Source organism: Mercenaria mercenaria, chromosome 3 (genome assembly GCF_021730395.1).
Source record: "Mercenaria mercenaria strain notata chromosome 3, MADL_Memer_1, whole genome shotgun sequence".
Classification (NCBI taxonomy): Eukaryota; Metazoa; Mollusca; class Bivalvia; order Venerida; family Veneridae; genus Mercenaria; species Mercenaria mercenaria.
The window spans coordinates 37,913,849-37,939,157 of record NC_069363.1 but is presented as its reverse complement, the minus strand read 5'-3'; the positions used below and the strand labels follow the sequence as shown (position 1 = coordinate 37,939,157).

General features: G+C 33.5%; 1 protein-coding gene across 2 annotated transcripts in view; it reads right to left on the bottom strand.

Moving 5' to 3' along the window:
• LOC123525043 (TBC1 domain family member 2B-like) overlaps positions 1-22,177 on the bottom strand; it is a 72,166-nt gene extending 49,989 nt beyond the window's left edge. The window contains exons 1-5 of one of the 2 annotated variants that reach the window (XM_045303726.2): positions 22,083-22,177; positions 20,362-20,506; positions 17,664-17,907; positions 17,153-17,197; positions 9,071-9,585 (exon numbers count right to left, since the gene is read on the bottom strand). In XM_045303726.2, coding sequence (XP_045159661.2) covers positions 9,071-9,585; positions 17,153-17,197; positions 17,664-17,907; positions 20,362-20,460 — 903 coding nt within the window. In that variant the 5' untranslated portion in view covers positions 20,461-20,506; positions 22,083-22,177. The remainder of the gene's footprint in view (positions 1-9,070; positions 9,586-17,152; positions 17,198-17,663; positions 17,908-20,361; positions 20,507-22,082) is intronic. The other variant, XM_045303722.2, reaches the window with a different exon arrangement.
• Between the last annotated feature and the right edge of the window lie 3,132 nt (positions 22,178-25,309).

Here is a 25,309-nt window from a genome sequence, read left to right as displayed (position 1 = left end):
AAAAAGCGGCTGCGATTAGAATACATGGAGTAAGACGATTTTTGGCAAACAGATTTCTGTTAGTGCGGCAGAATAGGTTACCTGACCTCGTGAACGTAAGTAGAAATGCGATTTTGAAATAAAGCAATGTGATGTCACTGCGGTTTTTAATAAGTTTTAAATGAATCTTTGTACATGTATTTTTTTGACCAACAATTTAAAAGTTTTTCTTGTCAAACAATAATGTAAATTCCTTGAGGGCAAATAGGTCACAGAGGTAGGATATCCACTATAGTAACTATCGTTTGAGACATTTACCTTTTATACGGGATATAGCACATTCGCTTTTGATAACAAATTAAAGAAGAATTTTTTTATTGATTTCTATTTCTCAGCAATTTTAAGAACCGATGCGGTACGATCAGACAGTGATATGTCACATGGCGCGAAAACATGACGTAATGCCATGACAATCTCGAGCAAAAATACCGCTTTGATCTCCGCTTCAGATGTCAAGATACTGACACACTTCTTTTAGCTCTTAGAGGGGGTGTAAATCGATCATGAAAACAAGGTCAACATTATTTAGTTTATCACTGAATAGTTACGGTAACCGATAATCTTTAACGTTTTTTTTCTCTCTCTTTCTACACGGGTGGATGGACGATGATTGTGTCCAAATTTTTTAGACACTTTTCAAAATATATATTTTTTCGGGAAATAATACTATTGTACATAATACTCCTTTCATAAAAGTGACAGTATTAAAAGTATTAAATTGTCTAAAGATTGTCTTACTCACATTTTGTTTTCAATAGATTCAACTTATCGCATAGTGCGGCAATTTTCCTTTGATCTTTGCAGCATGTTATACATAGTAACACACATTATTACTACAAAACTGTGCTGATATCTTACAAAACTGTTGCGATATATATCAACACGGAAATCTCTATAGAGTTTCATAAGAAAAAAGGGTTCCGATATATATCAGCACAGTAAAACTGTTCCGATATATATCGGAACACTTTTTCTCTATTGAGGTCCTATCAAGGGAGTATAATTTTTTCCTTTCAAAGAAAAGATGATTTTAGCTCCAATTTACAATTCACAGAGAAAGAATTGTCACAAACACCTACATTTATAAAGTAAAAGAATAAATAAACTAGAATATTTCAAAAACTTGATAGTTATTGCCAAATTCAGAAATACATGAAATATATGAAATTCTGAGATTTCTCAAATGTTTCTTTTTCTTTGATTTTTTTTTACAAACAAACAACAAGTTTTACAATATGTCTGGCCAATGAAATGCAAAGATTTAAAACCTATGCAGAAATTTGTTGGGTACTTTTATCTGGGGAACACATTTTCTAAAACAGAAGTTTTAGTGTTTCAGTCAGCGAGGCGCAGAAAGGGAATCAAAATAGTAAAAATAATAATAAACAAATTTAAATGAAAATAATATATAAATTTTAATGATAAACTATGCGATAAAACAGTTATAATATGTAGTGCTCGTGTGTTACCAGGATATATCAGAGCTAGGGGTACATCTCGTTATTTTTCTCTTCACATATCTGTCTCGGCCTACCGGCCTCGACGATATGTGCAGAGAAAAATACCCTCGATGTACCCCTAGCTCTGATATATCCTGGTAACACACTCTCACACATACTATAACTATTACTTACAAGTTTGCCATAGAAAGGTAATACAATATCAAAGGTGCTTTGACATTAAATTTTATTCAAAACATTAGTTGTTTGCAGAACAAATAAATGTTTGTAACAGCAGATTTTTTTACATTTCTATTTCAATGGTGACCCCTCACACTTTACACAGGCTTGGGACTGTCTGGCATAAAGCAGCTGGTAGTGTTGGCAAAATCTCAGACAGATGGTCCATTTCTTTTGTAACTTCAATAGAATTCATAAGTGTATAAAGAATAATAAAGAATACTTTTTATTGGAGACAATATTTTAACAAAAAGTGATGCAACTTCAGTACTTGACTTAGTGTAGTATAAAAAGGTGCAGATTACAGAAGCAACTTCAGTACTTGAACTAAGTGTATTATAAAAAGGTGCAAATTACAGAGTTAAATAAGGTAAATTTTCAGATTACTTTTTGCTAGATTATCTTTCGTTTTTCATCACTGAAAAAAAAATCTTGCCCTCTGCACTGTGACTGTTATTCAAAGTTATTAAATACTTTATTTTGCTGATAAAATCCAGTATATTTGAGCTGGCATAAACTGTAAAGTTAGCTTGTTAAAGATGATATTGGTGAAAGATACAATAAGTAAATATTATGTATAAAAAGCAGAGGTTACACAGCAGAAGATGCAAGCAAACCAAACCACCAAAACTACTACACTACTAAGCCACTTTATACCAGATGTGTTTAGTCGCTACTTGCTGTCACTGAAATTTACTGTAGCTGTTGTAACAGATAAAATAATTTTTGTCTTCCACTTAAATGAGTAAAACAAGCTTTCTGAATTTTAAAGACTTGCCAGTGTGAGTTACAGTGCCTGAAGCAGTTTATTCACAAGCATGCATGAAAATTTTATTCAATGTTCATCCTGTATAAATGGCTTTTATAGTCTTAAAACATAACAATACATCACAATATTAAATACTGGACACAAACACAAGTAAACAAAACTTGAATCGAAAGTTCATCAAAATAAAAAAAATCTTAAAAAATTCTATTTTATTTTTATTTTTTTCCGAGATGCGCACTTTCAAGCTTTTTATTTTTATTTTTTTTCCCTCCTCCCCCTGCTCATTTTTCAAAAATCTCCCGTAAAACGAAAGATAAAAAAACTCTGGCCTAATCAAGTTATTTTATTATAATTTGTAATTTCATAATGGCAATGATAACAACTATGCAAATCTTCTACCAAAATTTCTAAGTCAAAGATGGGCTAAAATTTGAATTAATTTCGACCAAGAGTTCTCTAACTTGATCATGCAAGTATGTTTGATGAGAATTTTACTGGATACCTTTTTGGGAAGTTTAAGTCAAAGATTATATAGTTGTAACTAAGCTACAGCTTGAGAATTAGTATGCAGAACATTGACCAAATTTTCTTAGTCAAAACAGGCCAATAAAATCCTACCAAAATCAATCAAGAGTTATTCTGCTCAGTTATGTAAGAAGATCTGAAGATTAGTAAGTTTTGTGTAAATCGATGTGTTACTTAAGTACAGTTTGATAGATGAATGCAAAACAATATCTTATTTCAAAAAAGGGCCATAATATACATATAAATGTAAACCTCAACCTAAATTATCTAGCTTCATTTTACTACATTTGATGACACTGACCTTTGACTCACTGACCTAAAAATCATAAAGGTCATCCACTACCCATGGGCAAAATGCCTGACAAGTAAGAGATCATAGGTCATGGGGTTTTCAAGATATTTTTACCATTTACCTTGACCTTTGACCCATCGGCCTCAAAATCAATAGGGGTCATGCACTGCCAAATGAAATATGTGCCTGTCAAATTTGAAGATCGAAGGTCAAGGGTTTCTTGAGATGATGAGTGGAAAATCGTTTTGCACAAACAGTTACTCTGACTTTTGCCAAACTGATCTCAAAGCAATATGGATCATTCACTATACATGAGTATTTTGACCACTAAGTTTGAGGATCATAGACATGTATTTTTTTGTTCAATAAGAGCACTGTGACCATAGTACCCCTGCAAAAAAAATTCCAATGTTTTCCTCATTCCAAAAGATTCCTTATATTTCTTAAGATAATGCAAAGTTTTCCTAGTAAGATTTTTTAATTTAAATTGCAGCAAAGAATTCATTGAAAATCTTAAGATTTGTTTGGATTATACTTTTAGAATACTATGGAAAACTTTGAAAAAATAATCCAAACAAATCCAATGTTTTCCAAAGCAGAAAACTATGGATTACTTTGGACTTATATTTTACTCCCTCAAATCAGATTTCAATGTCTTTGGAAATCCTTGGACTTTTGTGTTCTGAGTTTCTAGCATTTGGAAAATATTGGAATAACTTGGACTTTAGTTTTAGCTTATAAATTCTTTCAAAAAGGGAAAGTCCACACTTTTGCAATTATTTCACAAGCAAGTTTTAATTCCAACTGTAATTACTTTTCTTAGTTTAATGGTCATATAGGTATCCAAAACAATTGAAATGAAATAAGCAATCTAACAAATTAAAATTTAAGTCAATGTTTTCATTTTGTATAATAAAAAGATGTAAATTAGAATTCTATCATTTTATTAATTGATGTAACAAGATATATCATTGAAAATAATAAAATTGTGTCCCATTATATAAGCTATTTATTTCTTGGTTATTGAACACCTCAAACAACAACATCAGATAATAGGCATTAAAAGTCATGTCATGAGTCCAACAAATTGTTAATGAAATTATGCTTATAATGTTACATCATCATAACTGAATAAATCTATTCCTTTGATGATTGGCAATGATTACTTTTACAGTCATTTATATACTGCTGTTCAATGTATACTGATGTGTTAACACACAGAGATAGCTGATAACACCTGGACATTCTGATCAAGATAACGACCAATGAAAATACAGGCTTCTGAAGCCGTTTTACACCTGTACCCAAAAAAATAATCCCAATATTTCTGCCAGTTTTTTTTTCTGTGATCTTTGCAAATTCTGTGAGCAAATAAATGGATAAATTCTCCCATGAACAGTTCAACTGTATACATATAATTATATTTTAAGAACATTCTAGTATTCCTTTCAGTAACTATATTGTACCAAAGAAAATCGCTCATGAATACAAAAATTTGAATGTAAACAGGAAGTTCTTTGTTCATGTTGTTGGAGGCAAATGGAATAAAGCTAACTTGAAACTCTAAAATGTTTTTAGAGGGATATCACAATCTGACTAAAGTACTTGATCTTCTAAACGAAGATCTGAGAACGACCCATTCACATTCGTCTTCTGTATATTTTGGATTTCCAGTATTGCTATTTTTATTTTATCCAATCAGACGACTTGTTCGAATGTCAAAGAGTAAGAAAAATGTGCAGTCATTCCAGGGCTCGAACCCGGGACCCCTCACTTACAAAGCAAGTGGCCTACCGACTGAGCTAACCGGCTATCTGATACATTATGACATAAAAATTGTAAATATCAAAAGTCAAGGCTACAGGTAGATTTGCAAGATGTTGTAAGTTAGGCTCTGATTGGCTAGCGAAAGGATCGTCAGATCGAGGCAATGAATAGGTCGTTCTCAGATCCTATGCGTAGCGTAATAGGATATGTACTTTAGTCAGATTGAGGGATATCAGGTAAGAACATCAAACTTTCTAATGTAAAATGTAAGTTTTAAAGCAATATGTCACAGGTCTAGAATTAATAGACTGAAACAGGAACTTTATTCATCTCAGTAGATTGAACTTTCACCTGGTTACAGGTAACTTTTTCAGGTGTGTGTTAATGATAGATAATTATGCTTCTGAAGCAACAGTTTATTTAATACTTAATTATTGCATTTTTCAATTCTTTATTTCTTGTAATAAGTACTAAAATGATAGATAAATCACTTTGAACCTCTGACTTACAACAGAGTCTATAAACATTTTCAGATCATGATGAAAGAGTGTGCATATCTAGTTATTAGAAGTATGCCTTCAACACATATGTATGAATTGATGTAGTGGCTTCAGTGACTATGCTATGTACAGGATGATGTGAGATCACAGACAGAAATCCCATCAAACATAAATTACAGAATATTTCAACTAAATTGTAAGTTAAAATTTGCAAACAATTATACTATACAAATTACTATAAAAGGCTGGTAATTTATTTATTTTGTTGGGGTTAACGTCACACTGACAGGCTGATCATTACACCAACATTTTATGACATTAATTTTTTGTCAGTACTAAGTTCTAAGATATCTTTTTAATCTTGTCTGATTAAAAAAAACTTGCATATTGTATGGTCAAGCACTTACACAGATGAGGGATAGTATAATACCCTCAGGCGGTGCTCTCAATATTTTCATTTCAGTGTCCAATAAATAATTAATGGTTTCAATACATGTAGAATGTTTAAATGGTAACTACAAATTAAAACTGGCTTTAGAGTTTTCATTTCACATACTATTATACTAGGTAATATTGTATTGTCTAAAATTATATTTTAATCACAATTAATAATATAATTTGTTTCTATATTATATGTTATATCATTTTCAGAAATGGCTGGAATGAAGTTCCTGACCCAGGTGATGGTTTTGGAAAAGCAAAGAGACATTCTGATGCCACCTTATATTGAGCCTACAATACTCCAAAAATGATTTTGTTGTATTCATAACTTTCCACCAAATAATTTTTATATTTAATATATCTTTTAGTTTAATTTTTAAGTTTAAGCTAAGTGAATTTTTATTATTCTTAACCATAGATGTAAAAGCTGCTGACAGATGTGTTATTCCCTTTTGAATTTTATGCTTTTTGTGTTTTGTGAAGCCCAGATCTGTCACCATATTATTAATAATTAAAATTATTGTTATTTTATTAAAATAATTTTGTAATGATATTATTTCTTTTTTTTCTTTGGATTTCTTGGAATTTCTTTAGAATTTCCAGGTATTCTAAAGTTTTCCATAGTTAATATTGTATCTGTTTAGGTACAATAGTAAAAATTTCAATGAATTGCAATCTTTTCCTCATTGCCAGGCCTTATTGAAATTCCAAAGATTTCCTATCTTTTTCTAGGTTGCAATTCTTTGAAATTATTTGGATTTTCATCACAAATTTCATTGGAATTCATAGGAATTCATTGGAATTTTGTGCCAATACCAGCAATGTTTTCCAATGTTTTTCCATCAAACCTTTCCAAACTTTTGCAAAGAATTCTTAGAAATTCCTTGAACTTTACTGCAATGATTTCCAATGAATTTTCAAAGAATTCCTTGGATTTTCAACTGCATTTTTGCAAGGGTATGCACACAAATCAATAGAGGGCATTTCCTCTGGGCATTTCTTGATTTAATATTATTTCCTTTTCAAAGCACTGACTTACAAATTAAATTTCTACCTGCAGTATAGAAGGCCAGTGCGCCATGCTAATTGCCAAATGCTCAATGACTTGATCAAGTTAACTTGTTTGTTTGTTTGTTTTGGGTTCAACGCCGTTTTTCAACAGTATTTCAGTCATGTAACGGCGGGCAATTAACCTAACCAGTGTTCCTGGATTCTGTACCAGAACAAACCTGTTCTCCGCAAGTAACTGCCAACTTTGCCACATGAATTATAAGAGGTGGAAGACGAATGATTTCAGACACAATGTCTTTTATCAAATTGTCATGGAGAACTTATGCCCCGCCCAGGGATCGAACTCACAACCCCGTGATCCGTAGACCAACTAAGCGGATGGGCTTAAAGTTAACTACACAGTATATCTGAATTAAATAGTGCCTACTGGAAGTTTGTATTTTAAGTTCAAATTCCTACATAATATTACATCTGCAACTGTATTGAACTCTAAGTCTGTTAGTAATTCAGGGACTGTATCAAATTTCACTTTAAAATCAATGCTACATGAATTTCCAAAAACAATTTACAGTTCCTAAAATCACATATTTAAACAACAGTAAAATATTATCACATCCTTCTACATAACAATTATGATAAATACTTTTTTAAGTACAAAAACTTTACCAAAATATCAAAATTGAAAATTGTGCAAAGTAACCCGAGTTTTGAAACCTGGCTCAAACCAGTCATTTCATGATGTCAAAGGCCTGAGAATAGTTTCAAAGTATTCAGTCTAGTATTTCCTGAGAAACCTGCTTATACCTCCACCAAAATTTTTAAGTTAAGGTAGTTCTGCAAGTTTGATAAACCGGAGGCAAATATCTCAAAAACAAACACACGCATTATATTATAGACCAGTTGTATATTTACAACTTTGAGAAGTTCCATTAAAATCTACACATTTTCAATTAATGAAAATGTTATCAAATTTGTGATTTTCCCTAATACTCCCATTATGAAAACATTAAGTCCAAATTTTTCGGATCAGTCTAGCAAAAAATCAAATTGAATTATTCAAGTATATTTTGAAGTTTTAAAAATCAGGGCTTAATAAAATTCTACACTGATGAAAAAAAAAAGATCCTAACATGCAGAACTACCTTAAAAAGAAGCATAATTTTGACGAAATGTAAGCCTCAGTTGCTTGTCTGAGAGTTAACTAATTATGCAGAAAACACATATTGAATATGAAACCACTTAGTCAAGTAGCATCAGTGAGTCTGAGAAACCTGCTTACATGCAAAACTTTTTAAGGATCACTCTGCCATCCACCACCTGAGCCATTTGCTACAACTGAAAGAAAGTGGCTCAAACATTTATTCATATGGCTCTTTAAATGAGGCTGTTTAAGCCCATTTTCTTATTTAAATTCAAAATACTTGACCTTTTATACTGTAACTGGCTCAAAAAAGTTTTGATAGTTGAAAATGGTTACTTTGAAATTTTCAGACAGCCAAATACAGAATGTGTAACTGTATAAATAACACATGTCTACAACAGTTACTGTTTGTTCTGTAGGGATAATGTATGTTTTTTTGTGTTATAACATCTGCAGAATCCTGCAGGATTGGTTAGTGCCCGAGCCCAGTAATGTGAAGGTAACAACGTATCGCAAGTAATACATTTACCCTTTGCCAAAAATTGTCCATATATATATATATATATATATATATATATATATATATATATATATATATATATATATATATATATATGTATATATATAAGCTTTAAAAGGTATGTTAACACAGTGTGAGCATAAGAATCTCTCACATGTTTACTTTCCTGTTAAACAAGGTGGCAACTATATGCTCCCTCCTTTGGGGAGCATAAAAAAATCCAAAAATGACAACTGCAGCACTTTTATGCTACAATGGCAAATTACTTTTCAACAGGAAATGGCACTCTTACACAAGAATTAAATTTGGACTGAAAATGTGTTTTCAATTATATATCTTACAGTTAACTATATTCCACTTTACTGTATACAAAATAATAAATATACCTGTGGCTTAGGTCTAGGAATTGGGCCAGGTTCTGAAATCTGTCTTCTTCCAAATCTCATCTTTTTCAAAGTTGTAATGAACTTGCCTGATTTACCCGGTTCAAGGTCAACCTGACTCTGATTTTTACTGTTAGATGTGTATGGCTTCCAAGTTTCATTTGGATCATCACTGTTATCAGTCTTATTACCTGCCTTCACATCTTCTTCAGCAATAATGTCTGATTTATCTATCACAGCCCAGCTTCCTGTATTTCTTGAGACATTTCTGTTAGTTTTGGCACATAGGGTTTGTTCAATATCCTTTTCTTCACTTTCTGTTGAAACTTGTGAACCAGTCCGTGATTTTACTGCATCGTCTGGTTCAATGTCCAACAGAAGACACTTTGTTTGTTCTGAACCTTCAGCAGAGTTTACACTGGCAGTAGAGGTGAGTTCACTATCACTACGGACTTTCAGGTCACAATAAAATATACTGTCACTAAACTCTTGTTGCTGACTGTCTTTAGATAATTTACCTGAAAAGCAATTCTAATTCTAATTATTTCAACATATAAATGTAGTTACCACAAATCTGTTAACTACAACATAAATTTTTTTTAAGTAAAGCTTCTTTTAAACTGCAATGAACCGATTTAAAACATATTACTGATCTGCCCAATTTGTAACAGGTTTTCTTGGTCAATTGTGGCTTTAATTTGGCAAGACAGAAACAATACATAATTCTAAAAGTCTCTGAGAGTGGTATGAGAATCTCTTTGAATTTTTTACATACATATCTTTAATTATGTCAATTTTATGGCAAAAAATGTGTATTTCTATTATTTAACCTACATACCTTAAGTTTTGTTTTACTCTGGCATCTCACTTTTCAACTTCAAACAGATTTCATTGAGACAAATATTCTGACAAATATTTATGAATATCATACAGAAAATGTAGCCCCTATGGTGTAAACTAGGGTTTTCAGTGATTTGAACTAGTGACCTAAGTTAAGACCTAGTTTTAAATCTGATCTCAATTTCATAGAGACACACATTCTGGCAAACTTAAATGAAGATCAAACAGAAAATGTGGCCTCTAACAAAGTTTTTCTACGACTTGACTTTGTGACCTAGTTTCAGACCTGAGGTAACCCAGTTCTGAACATTAACTACCATTCTTGACTTTATGATCAAGTAGAAAATGTGGTTTTTGTAGTGCTATCTGGGTTTTTCTATGACTTGACCTACTGACCTTGTTTAAGACCTAAGGTAACCTATTTTCAAAATTAAACTAGATTTCATAGTGCCAAATATTCTGACAAAATTTTATGAAGATTTAAAGTACAAAATGTGGCCTCTAGTGTGTTAGCAAGGTTTTTTATTAATTGACCTACTGACCTATTTTTTAATCCTAGATAACCCTGTAACAAAATCGTGTGAGATTTTATTGAGTGTAACATTCTAACCAATTTTCATTAAGATTGGTGCAAAATTGTAACCTTTAAAGTGTTAACAGTGAAATTGCTGACAATGCAGGGTGATCACAATAGCTCACCTTGAGCACTCTGAAACATTTATTGGTAGATAATTACTAAGACCTGTTGTTATTCATTTACACTAAGCTCATAATATACCAGTCGGAAGCCATTCATTTCTATAAACTGGCAAGATCAGTAAGAACAATGATTCAGCCGCTCTATCTGGAGGCTGTGGGTTTGATTCGCGTGACCAAACCTTGTCTTTTACTGAGACTGAGCATGCATTCTTTACAATACAGACTTAATAGTGAGATACACACAACTAACTACATATACTTAGAATGTACACGAAATAGTGAATAAGTGTGAACACCACTGCAAGGATTAACATGCATTATTATATAGAAGGTGTGGCTCATGAGCATCAAATTTGCTAAGAATTTTATTTCACAGGAAATATCTGTCATTTGTAGGGGTAAGTTACAGGTCAATAATAGAGATAACACTATAATCAAGTTCTAATACTGTAAATACTGGTGTCATCTTGCATATGGGACAGGAGCTTCTGGCGTTGCGGCCAGTGCAAACTAAAATTTGTCTCACATCCCTGTGTGAAGGATGACTCTCAGGCTTGAAATGATGTTATAATGAATTCCTTTTAGGAATAAATGCATACGTCCATATAAATCCATGATTGTGCTTCTAATTAAAAATATTGCTTAAAAGAAATCACAGTGGCTTAAAAATGTTGATCATTTGACTTTTTAAAAATTATTTGTGGAATATTAGATACGCAAGAAAAAGGATCTATAACTTGTTGTAGGTGCAGAGGGAATATCTGGCCCTTGGGTAAATGCTTCAGTTGTAACCCAGCCTCATTATTGCATCAACAATAACCCTTGAGCTCGTATTATAGTCTGCATCTACAACCAATGAAAAAGACTTATATTCTGTTGTATCATGGTGTTTTCCACAGCAGCTAACTGTTAGTATCAGTATATGGAAATGCTGTTACTTTTATTTCTAAGCAGCAATAAGCAATAAAATCCACAAATTATTTCTAATATATTCATTAGATATTTAACTACATGATGTTTTTTCATTAATATGAAAAAGGCAAAGCCTCTGAGCAAGCGTAGCTTAAACGACAAAGAAACTATTCACTGCTCAAAATAATTCGCGAGAACCTATTCACTTGAAAAGAAAAAAAAATTTAGTGTCATCATACCTATAACAGCGAATATCATATGTTGCAAAAGTTATAGAAAGCCGGTGTCACGGTGACGTCATTACCTATTTGTCTCATTCATGTGGCTTTATGCTTATTAATGACATTTTTTTTCATTTTCTGGCCAATTCTTGATCTTTTAAAAGAAAATAATATTTTTTTTTACCAACTGGAAATCTTTCTTGAATTATTTTTGAGTGATGGATAATATTCAGTGATCAAATGAAGTCCTGTATTCACTGCGAACAAAGCATTTCCTGTGAGCACCTGTCCACTAGGGTGCACTTTTCGTAAAATAAAAGCAAAATTGAAATTATTTCCATAACATAACTTTTTAAAAATTTAAAAATAAAGACACCTAAATGAATATAGAGATTGTAACTCAAATATGAAATTAAACAAGAGGACCATGATGGTCCTGAATCGCTCACCTCTTCCCACATGACCCAGTTTTGAGTATGAAGTCATTTTTTCTATTATTTGACATAGTGACCTAGTTTTTGAGCTCATGTGACCCAGTTTTGAACATGACCTAGATATTATCATCAAGATAAAAATTCTGACCAATTTTCAAGAAGATCCATTGAAAAATATGGTCTCTAGAGAGGTCACAAGGTTTTTCTATTATTTGACCTATTGACCTAGTTTTCGAAGGTACGTGACCCTGTTTTGAATTTTACCTAGATATCATCAAGGTGTACATTCTCACTAATTTTCATGAAGATCTCATGAAAAATATGGCCTCTAGAGAGGTCACAAGGTTTTTCTATTTTTATACCTACTGGCCTAGTTTTTGACCGCACGTGACCCACTTTCGAAACTGACCTAGATATCATCAAGGTGAACATTCAGATCAATTTTCATGAAGATCCATTGAAAAATATGGCCTCTAGAGAGGTCAAAAGATTTTTCTAATTTTAGACCTACTGACCTAGTTTTTGAACGCAGTTGACCCAGTTTCAAACTTGGCCTAGATATCATCAAGATGAACATTCAGACCAACTTTCATACAGATCCCATGAAAAGTATGGCCTCTAGAGAGGTCACAAAGTTTTTTTTATTATTTGACCTACTGACCTAGTTTTTTAAGGTACATGACCCAGTTTCAAACTTGACCTAGATATCATCAAGGTGAACATTCTGACCAATTTTTATGGAGATCCATTCACAAGTATGGCCTCTAGAGAGGTCACAAGGTTTTTCTATTTTTAGACCTACTGACCTAGTTTTTGACCGCACATGACCCTGTTTCGAACTTGACCTAGATATCATCAAGATGAACATTCAGACCAACTTTCATACAGATCCCATGAAAAATATGGCCTTTAGAGAGGTCACAAGGTTTTTCTATTATTTGACCTACTGACCTAGTTTTTGACGGCACGTGACCCACTTTCGAAAATGACCTAGATATCATAAAGGTGAACATTCAGACCAACTTTTATACAGATCCCATGAAAAATATGGCCTCTAGAGAGGTCACAAGGTTTTTCTATTATTTGACCTACTGACCTAGTTTTTGAGGGCACGTGACCCACTTTCGAACTTGACCTAGATATCATCAAGGTTAACATTCTGACCAATTTTCATGAAGATCTCATGAAATATATGGCCTCTAGAGAGGTCACAAGGTTTTTCTATTTTTAGACCTACTGACCTAGTTTTTGACTGCACGTGACCCAGTTTTGAACTAGACCTAGATATCATCAAGATGAACATTCAGATCAACTTTCATACAGATCCCATAAAAAATGTGGCCTTTAGAGAGGTCACAAGGTTTTTCTATTATTTGACCTACTGACCTAGTTTTTGAAGGCACGTGACCCAGTTTCGAACTTGAGCTAGATATCATCAAGATGAACATTCTGACCAATTTTCATGAAGATCTTATGAAATATATGGCCTCTAGAGAGGTCACAAGGTTTTTCTTTTTTTAGACCTACTGACCTAGTTTTTGACGGAATGTGACCCAGTTTCGAACTTGACCTTGATATCATCAAGGTGAACATTCTGACCAATTTTCATGAAGATCTTGTGAAATATATGGCCTCTAGAGAGGTCACAAGGTTTTTCTATTTTTAGACCTACTGACCTAGTTTTTGAAGGCACATGACCCAGTTTCGAACTTGACCTAGATATCATCAAGATGAACATTCTGACCAACTTTCATAAAGATCCCATGAAAAATGTGACCTCTAGAGTGGTCACAAGCAAAAAGTTTACGGACGGACGCACGCACGCACGGACGACGGACGACGGACACCGCGCGATCACAAAAGCTCACCTTGTCACTTTGTGACAGGTGAGCTAAAAAACACAAAACTATTTTTTCCAGACTTTGACGGAAGTAGAAAAAAATGGCGGCTCCCTGACGTCGACGGAGGTTTTCAGCTACATCACTTTGCCTCATTCGACACACTTTTGTTATATTCGCCTACACATTGCCGTAAGGCGAGCTAGTCGCGCTCGCAATTGGGCTTTGCACAATTGCTCGTCAGCTATGCTCGCTACTAAAGTCATGGTTTTACAAGTGATTTATCATTGTATCTGGACTTGGCTGCAGTTTTATGAATTTAGAAATTCTGATTACACAATTTTAACATAATATACTATGACATTACTGGTTGGGAACCAGTAGCCGGACAAATTGTCATATTTCGGCTCCATTATTTCCTCAAAATTTTTTTGACAGAATTATGAAGCCCACACTGCACAAACTTCAGCTCCTTCTGCATCCGATGTTGTAATCAGCATCGCGTTGTGACGTAAAATATGGGTTCCATGGGGCCTCAAATGGGGTCACAAAAAGAAGTTATTTTCCCCCTGAGGTAAACCAGTAGCCGGCCAAATATTTTGATGATGTTTTACTGTTATTTTGATATCAAAATAAGTAATTAAACTACTTTTACACATTTATTATCAATAATCTCTCCAAAAATGCACATGAAAGATAACCCGGCTTTCAAATAGCAGCTACAAAAGCAAAGAGAGGCTAACTAAAAAAAAATTGAATTTCGTCTAACACAAATTCTTGATAATTCCAATAGATATAGAATAAAATTAGTGCCAAAATCGACAGCTCTGCATTTTATGTAACCATTACCGTGAAATTAAAAGTAGCACATGTTATCAGCAGACAATCAATATGTAGTTTAATTATTTCTCTGGCCCCACTTGATACCTCGACAAGTGTAAACTACTGTGAATGCACAATGCTATCTTCATGCCCCGCGAAGACAAAAAGTTGTTTGTAAACACAGGTGAGGTATCATCATAAAACCTAATATTATACAGTCTTGTAATATAGTGGTTTGTTGTAGACATGAAGAACAAACATCCAAATGATCCAGATGAAAAAATTACGTAAAAAACGCCGAAATAAAGCGGTTATTACACGTGTCTGGAAACTGGTCCTGTCCGGCCACTGGTTTCCAACCAGTATATCTGTTGTTTATTATTATTATTCCCAGAAGAAGGCATGTAGCTGAAACATTGGAATATTAGTAAATTGTAAATTATTGCGTGTTTGGTTTTTATCCATTACATTATTTTGAAAAAAATCTAACAAAATTTAATGTGCATACGGCCCTTTGAAATTTCAACTTTTCTAATATGAACTTTGGTGATGTTCAGCAGCGGCATAGTTGCCTCAGTGTTTTTATGAGAAAGATTTATAAAGCATAACAAAACTGTGCCCACAGTGAACTTGGTCTAAATATCTTTATATCCAGCCAAGAAGTATACCCCAGACCTCTGTAAAGGTTCTGCTTTGGTATTTTTTCATGTCTGGCTACACCAATGATCAGTATAAATAACATGTAAAACAGAAGATAGTGGACATCAAACTACATATTCTCTGTTTACATCTTCCAGTTTGTATGGAAAGCCATATGTGTAATTTTTCAAGCTGAATTGCCTAGAATGTGTAATCACAAGAATAATGCTGAGTGTCATCATGGTTCCATTACCTTAAGACTAAATATGAGAGGCTGAGATTTCACATTATGTCTACAACTATGTTCAGAAACCTATATATACATGTACTAGTTACAAGTGGTTGGTGAAATGATCTGATTCCAGTTAAACCATTACTTTTTGAATATGTAAAGCTAAACCATTTGAAAATTACACTGTTCTGAATTCTGACAGCTCAGAGGCTCTGCATGTATCTTGGCAAGTATGAAATCTTAAACTCTCTATGTACCGAGGCAAGTATGAAATCCTAAACTCTCTATGTACCTTAGGCAAGTACGAAATCCTAATCTCTCTATGTACCTAGGCAAGTATGAAATCCTAACCTCTCTATCAAATTGTTAAATTGTTCAAACAAGTCAGTGCTTAATAAGCTAGCCTTATTCATTTAACTAAGGCCTTTAAATGAAGACAATCTAATATCAAATATGAGATGGTTTAACTAAATATAGAACTTTAATGCAATGTAATGTCAGAAGAATTTTGCAATATGTGTTTCTCAATACATAATGTATTTCATGTTTTTGCTCTATGTATGTTTTTACGCATGCTTGTGAATATTTATTTGTGGTTATGTTGATGAGCTGTTTATGCTTAAGACTAATAAAATTTATGTTATGTTATGTTATATCTATAACTTGGATCTAAAGAGACACAAATATTAGTTCCTCTGGCACCAGCTATCATAAGCCCTTAATTCCAATAAAGGCTTTGTCCACTTTTCAAAATGTTTATTTTCACTTTTATCACCATTTTCACATTGATGCCATTTTAAATGAATTTTTTATTCAGAATCAGAAAATGGAAATAATACTGTCTCATAAAAATAGTAACTAAGAAATTCTAACATTATTGTCTGTTTAATTTTTCATAAATTCCACTGACATGTGTGTAAGACTACAAATATTTTATAACTTAATACAATGTACCTCTTCGACTTCCTGAAAAAAAAGTAGCCTGCAAAACTAATAATTAACTTTTTAGCCTATCATTTAAAACTATATTATCACATGTTTGATGTTGCGGGAGTGAAATTAAGCCATTACATAAAAATGATAATACACTAGTGTAATAAAGCTTTGATGTTGACTTTACTTATAATGTAGGAGACGTTGGTCAAATTTTCTTGTTTATAACAGTACAGAAAGTAGAATTTTTCATGTTTCGGCAGGAAAAGCTAACATGTGATAAAATAAATATTACATTTATGACTTTTCACATTGAATTTATTAAACAAGTTGAATAAAATTGATAAAATACTCGGCAGAGCCTTGCATCTTATTATTTTATTCAACTTGTTTAATAAATTCAATATGAAAAGACTCATGTAATATCCTCTATATAAAGTAAACAAGAAAGTAACAAACTAACTAAAATATAAAGACAACAGTGAAAGGAAAGTAGAACAGTGTTGTTGTTTTACCAGGACATTCTGCACTTTTGGTCTTTTTCTTCCTTACAGCTCTTGCTGGTTTGATAAAAAGCAATGAAACTGCACTGTACAACTAAGGAATATGTAAGAAATATGTAGTACTGAAGACATTAAATGAACATTTTCCAAAGCATTTATCGCGTTTTAGTTTTAGGTAAACTTGAATTTTGAAATCGGAGATTCGGATGATTGCAAAATTATTCAACTGGAGATTGAGTTAGACAGAGCTGTTAAAATACTTGTGTTTAAAAGTGTAAAAAACCACATACAACATAAAATAACATTCTGCTATTTCTAAATTAAGTAACACTAGGAAACATGATTCTGATAGTATGCTGAGCTGTCAAAGATGTATCTGTAACCATAGTAACAACTAACTGAATTCATAAACAGCAGGGTATTCTTTGTAACTAACAGTATACTGGTAACAAAATTTGTTTAAACTGTTCTTCAGCAGGAGCTGTTAAAATACCAATTTCTAAATTCAAAATGACACCCTTACCTGGCAACCTGATGCCGGACCACTTCTGTTGCAGCTCTGCCTTCAAATTATTCAGCGCCCACAAAGGTCTGCTACTGGACGGTGGTAGCGGTGGTAGAGAGTTCAAACTGCTGTTACTGCTGTAAGTGTCAGAGTCAGGCACACGAATCTCTGGTAAATCACTAGCACTGAATACGGTGGGCTGACTTCCAACATCTGATGAGCCGGCAGTTCTGGACAGAAGACCACCGGCATTACTGACTCGCTTTAAAAAGAACAACTCAGAAATGAGAACCATGAGAATGATTTGATTGATAACAATTATAACAAGAGCTGTCTGTTGACAGCGCAGTCAACTATTCGAAGAATTGATATAAGTATTGGGTCAAAATATTACCAGAGATTTTCATACAAAAGAAGAAAAATAAATAATACAAACAATGTACCTGTATTTGTAGAACTGGATAAGTCCTGCACTATATTATGGCAATGTATGACCATGATGGGAAGCAAGTGTTCAAATTCAAAGCCATATATCAAATAGTTTAGACAAAATATGGAATGGTATGCGAAACTAAACTAATTTCTAGGTCAAACTAGATGTGTGTCCATAGGACACAGGTGCCCCCACTCCTGCCACTGTAACATGGTTTTATGACTCAGGTTAAATAATTTTTAAGATGTTTACAACACAAACTTTTAAGAACCTTATGTGTATTTTTCACTTAGTTAGCCATAACTCTGGCCTAGCTGAGTAAAATCCTAAAGAGAACACTTCACAGGCTATAAAATAATCCTTTATGTTTTATGATTCTAGGTCAAGTACATTTTAACATAATTTATTTTATTTTCACAAACTTTTTTTTTGAGTAAGTCTGGACAAGAAATCTGGTCTTGTGTAATGAAAAAACTTAAAACACAAAATAAGTCAGGGGCCATAACTCCTACACAACTGAATGAATCCAGACGCAAAACACCAGGTGCACAACTGCACATGCTGACCAACATTCCTGTAAACTTTGGTGACTCTAGGTCAAATACTTTTGGAGCTACGCATGACACAACATTAAAATGACCAATTTTTTACTAAGTCAGGAGCCATAACTCCTACAAGACTGAATGAATCCGGACGCGAAACCCCAGGTGCACAACTACACATCTGAACAACATTCTTGTAAAGTTTTGTGACTCTACGTCAAATACTTTTGGAGCTAGGCGCAACACAACACTAAAATGACCAATTTTTACAAAGCCAGGGGCCATAACTCCTACCCAACTGAATGAATCCGGATGCAAAACTACACATGCCAACATTCCTGTAAAGTTTAGTGACTCTACGTCAAATACTTTTGGAGCTAGGCGCCACACAACATTCTCGGAAGGACGGATGGAGGATGGACGGACGGACAAGAGCAAATCTATATGCCCCCATCACTCATGGGGGGGGGGCACAAAAAGGCCCATAACTGAGCCAAAGTCCTTGTCCTAGTTATGTTGTCTTGCCTCCATATGTAGACTGTGACGGTGAACAAGTGGTCAAAGTTTCAAAGCCATATGACAAACAGGTTAGGCAAAATATGGACTGGTATGAAAAAATTAACTGATTTCCAAGTTAAGAAAGGGCCATAATTCAGTCAAAACAGTTGACAGAGTTACCTACACTTGCCTACAGATGGAGATCATGATGATATACAAGACTTAGTGTTTGAAGTTTCAAAGCCACATGTCAAATTGTTTTGACAAAATGTTGACTAGTACGAAAACTGACCCAATTTCCAGGTCCAAAAAGGGCCATAATTCAGTCAAAATAGTTGACAGTTAAGTACTCTTGCCTACAGATGGAGATCATGATGATAAGCAAGTGTTCAAAGGTTCAAAGCCACACGTCTAATAGTTTTGACAAAACATGTAATTGTATGAAAACTGAACCAATCCAAGTCCAAAAAGGGCCATAATTCAGCCAAAATAGTTGGCAGAGTTTTGTACTCTTGCCTACTGGTAGAGACTGTTATAATAAAAATTTTTACCATGTTTGAAGTAAATATCTTTGATGGTATACAAGATATTACCATTACATAAAAACTTTAACCAATGCCAACACTGGAGTGAGAAGTACAACTCTCAATATTTCTCAAATAGTTGAGTTAACAAGAGCTGTCAGTGGACAGCACGCTCGACTATTCTCAGTGCCTGATAGTATAATATAAGCTATGAGTAAAACTTTAACATTACAATAAGCATATTCTAAGTCGAATAGGGGCCATAATTCAGTCAAAATGCTTGATAGAGTTGCCTTCTCCTTTTTACAGACTGGGGTCATGCTGGTAAACAAGTATGCAAAATATCAAAGCAATATCTCAATGGACTTTGAAAATATTTGGGGTGGTACTCAAGCTTTAACATTTGTGTGACGCTCACGCTCACGACGATGCCGGGGGTGAGTAGGATAGCTCCCCTATTCTTCAAATAGTCGAGCTAAAAAAAAGGATGCCAAAATTGAAAATGGAGAAGATATAATCATATAGAAATTGCCAGTTGTCATAATGGGCACATTACCTTTGCCAAATAAACGAATTTAGTGCAGGGCTGTTGTAGTATTTCTGTAATTAAGTTCATATGACAAAGAACATGATCTAGTGAACCATTTGTCATTTTGAGAAAGGTCATGTAACTTATAAGTCAGAAATGTACCAAAGTTTGTTATTAAGTTGCTAAATACCTTATTTGACCATTGTCCAACCCTATCATGTGATACGTTGACCCGAGACAAATTAAACTCTCTTCTCTTATTCTGTAAAGCCTGTAACCAGTACATCATATTGTGACGGTTCCCAGCATCCAGTAACACCTCTTTGCCATCAGATCTACAGGAAAAAGAACATAATTATAGTAATACACATATAAATTACCAAGCTGTTACACAAAAACTTAGAAAATCACACCATGTAAATCTGACATATTATATACTGACAAAATACAGACTTTGTATTTTTTTAATGAACTCATAAAAAATTATTGATTGATCATTATCTTCAGATCTTTCTTATGTATTTTGAAAATTAATAATTATGATAATCATCTGTTAATCTTAAGGCATATTCATTTGAAGACCTTTTTTTAATTCTTAAGCATGTGATAGAGTAATGTCCATCTGTCCCTTAAAATCCCAGGAAAACATTAAATACAGCCAATCAATATGATTTGTCCATTTTTCTTGATCTGACTATCAATGACCAAGATGCAGTGATCACATAAAATATATTTATTTTTCTTTCAGATCAACTGACAACACATTTCATTATATTTCTGGACAGGACTTTAAAAGCATCTGTGACAGTAGCAAAACATGTTTAGAAAGGAAGTATCCCATTGAGAATTTATAGAAAACAATACAGTAGATAAGAAAAACAATTGTTGTGCTATTATGTAATTAATTTCCTGCTCGCTCATGAAGATTTAATATTTTTGAAATATTAAAATCTATTCTTATTTATAGAATTACTGCAGATGAATAAAAATGTTACCTGTCAATACTAATGTAAATCTAACAGGCCAAACAACAGAAAACCAGTGTTAAGGGTCTTAAAACTGACCTAATATTGATCCCCGTCTTGAAAAAAATATGTGTGAATTTTTTTAATATTTTTTTTGCTTGCAGAAGTGAATTTTAGGGATATTTAGGTAAAATGTGTTCAATTCATTTACTAAAACTTGATTTGTAGGTGTATTCACTTTTTATGACAATTCCTGCATGAAAAAATATTAGAAAAAAAACTTAGAAACAAAAAACTGCCTACCTACCAACCCAATTTTTCGAGTCAAGTAACCTAAATCACAGGTATTTTTGGTTTGGCCCTAAATAACTCTTAAATACACAAACTTATCTTGCATGCTTTACAAATACCTATATAGATTTGAGCCACACCATGAGAAAACCAACATAGTGCATTTGCAACCAGCATGGATCCAGACCAGCCTGCGCATCTGCCCAGACTGGTCAGGATCCATGCTGTTCGCTAACGGTTTCTCTAATTGCAACAGGCTTTGAAAGCCAACAGCATGGATCCTGACCAGACTGCGCAGATGCGCAGGCTGGTCTGGATCCATGCTGGTCGCAAACGCACTACGTCAGTTTTCTCATGGTGTGGCTCATTTGCCTGCAATCACTATAGCCTAGGAGCACAGCATCTTTTCATTAATATGCTTGTACTACAGTAATATTCATTTTTTTCTCTGTAAGAGATTTTACAGCTAAAACCAGTACAAAAAAATCCTAATTTCTCTTCAGTTATTAGGACTAATTTGATTTAATATTTTGTGTAATTGTAAAATATTAAAACTCTGAACTGTTTTATTTTTTCTAAGATCCTTATAAGAAGGCCTACTATCTACTGTAAAATGACACAAATCATGGAAAAATGTATACTGTGAACTACTTACTTTATCTGAAACAGTCCCTGTTTGTCACGGTTTCCTGCATCAAAGTAAAATGAAGCTGTGCCAATATTAATTTCTCCAAGGGGAACCAAATCTTGTGTTTCATGAAACACAGACAAACATATTATCATTAAACAAATAAATTCTTGCATAACTCCTTTTTGAATCTATAAATATATGTGAATTAAATGTTTTTGGTAAAAATCAACTTCTTATTTTGTTTTGATTAATAGAGTATTTATTGTGAACAACTTTGTCCTTCCAGATCTAAAATCAATAATGGATGTCTCTGTCATATGTTTTAACAGCTATTAATTCCTCTTCTTGTGACTGCAACTTATACAAGAAATATAGATAAGCTATAGGAATATTAAAAGAGAAGCATTCTTTGACAGCTAAGAAAAATGTAGTTATTTACTTTACAAATTATGTTCAAATTTAAAAAAGAATTGTAAACATTTTATTTTGGTCAATGTAAACTCATTCACGTCTTTGATAGCTTTGGTATGAATTTCTAACATTATGATCACTTTACTCTATATACTTTATAATTATTTACTTTTTTAATACTTTAGAAGATGGGATACATACAAATAGGACAAAATAGATAAATATTCTGGTTTCATGTAAAGGCAGTGATATGGTGATTACTATTTATTCAGTTTCATACATAGCTTGTACAGTTTAGACAATTCTAATCATACTTTAACAAACCCAAGAAAGTACTATTCATTTAATAACTTGGACTTTATCACAAACTCTTTTTTTAAAATCCAATCAGAAGTTCAAAACCATGTGTTAAATCAGTTCAATATTAACGTAATGTGTACCATCCTCTAGCAGATGTCTTGTTAAAAATGAATTTGATTTCTGAATTACTGTGATATTTAGTTCTTGTATCACTAAATGTTGCATATGCATGTACCTGTGATCTGGTTATCAAAAACTGAAAGCAGCAAATATTTGTTGCTCCTTCTCTAACCGGCCTGTTAGAATTCATGAAGTCAAGTAAAAACTATGGATATTGCCATTATTGGAAAGGCCAGCTTTAGGAAAGTCATAGAAAATATTGATGCACATTCCAGTGACTTGGAAAGATTTTATGATAATTGGAAAATTCCCACTGATCCCTTAAATCATTTTGGGAATTTAAATTTCAATGACCACTTGAAGAAATCAACAAAAACTCATCCATACTTTAGTCTGAATAACATCATACTGATTTTAACAAATATGCTCACATAATAACATAATCTTCAATTACAAATGATGATGACTTACATTCAGTAACAATAAATGAGCCGTGCCATGAGAAAACTAACATAGTGGGTGTACGTCCAGCATGGATCCAGACCAGCCTGCGCATCCGCGCAGTCTCGTCAGGATCCATGCTGTTCGCTTTTATGGATCCTGACCAGACTGCACGGATGCGCAGGCTGGTCTGGATCCATGCTGGTCGCAAACCCATTATGTTGATTTTCTCATGGCATGGCTCAAATAACATTTCAATTACATATTATAATCTATGGACATTTTCTGTTGGCAGCCATTTTCAGGACAATGCAAATTATCCTGATACAGTGACCTCTCTAGTACCAATCAATATGGGTGTTGCCAGTAATTGCAATTTCAGTCCTATTTACAATACATAAATATGTCACACATAAATGCACCAAAATTCTGTTTACTATGGATTTGTCAAAGGGTTGAACATTTATACAAATTGGTTAAAGAGTCAATCATTTAAAACTTAAACAATAGATTTTTTTTTTCTTATTCAATTACATTTGTAACATTTTTCACCTGCATGTTGCAAAATGCAGGTTTTAACTTACACCCCTCATCAATGCACATGAAATTTTGCTGAAAACTGGTGTGGGTCTCCTGCTTATTCTATAAAAATTCTAAGTAAACATTGTGTATGACCCAGAGTCTACAGGTCCTGTAATCATTATACATGTACTATTATGTATGATACTTGCTGGGGAAAAGATATGCTTTGTTGTCATAAAGTTGCCATTAAACTAATTTTTTTTTGTAAGTATTTTCTTTATAAAATAGCTCTCACTCTGGATTGCCTGGAGACATTGAATATGAAAGTTCAAATACGATTTCTGTACGTCCCTGTTATTTGCTCAAGCAGAAAAAAAAAATTTAACAATTTATGAGCACGATCTAAGTCTTAGATAAATAAAAGCATCAGTCAATCCTGAGAAAAACACAAACTTGATTAAAGCTTCCAATTACGACAAACAAATTGCTGATTACTATTTATTGAATTCGCAAATGTGTTTTTCTTGGGATAACAGAATCAATTAAAATTCTGTTTCCTGTCACTTGCAATATATTTAAAACCACAAAAAATGAGAGCAATTGTTTGAAATCACCTCCTGTTTTTGACAGACAGATTACAATCTCCTCTCTCCAATACCATTTTCAGTATTCAAATCGATAACCGGACCTCTAGACAGCCCTGTATCATTAGAGAGCAATTGTTTGAAATCACCTCCTGTTTTTGACAGATAGATTACAATCTCCTCTCTCCAATACCATTTTCAGTATTCAAATCGATAACCGGACCTCTAGACAGCCCCGTATCATTATCAAGAGGTCCGTTTACTGGACCCTTAGACTACTGGACCCTTAGACTCTGGAAACCCGCCCGCTTAGCTCAATAGGGAGAGCGTCGGTCTACGGATTGTGGGGTCGTGAGTTCGATCCTCTGGCGGGGTGTATGTCCTCCGTGACGATTTGATAAAAGACATTGTGTCTGAAATCATTCGTCCTCCACCTCTGATTCATGTGGGGAAGTTGGCAGTTACTTGAGGAGAACAGGTTTGTACTGGTACAGAATCCAGGAACACTGGTTAGGTTAACTGCCCGCCATTACATGACTGAAATACTGTTGAAAAACGGCGTTAAACCCAAAACAAACAAACTAAGACTCTGGGTCTAGACGTCTGGTTACCAGACCCATAACCTGTTAACCACAGTCAAAATAATTCGACGTTCAGATTGTTTTATATTTGTGACTGGCAATTTTAACGTCAAAACTTTGAAGGACCAAAATAATGGAGGATGAATCACAGTACACAGTCATGTAAAGTTATTGGTTTTATTGCTTGCACATATCGGCGTGTACACACGGTAAACGTTAATCGTGTACAGTACATACATACTAAGGTTTAAATCACCAGAACATTCGTAATTTTGGATATTATTCGATAAAT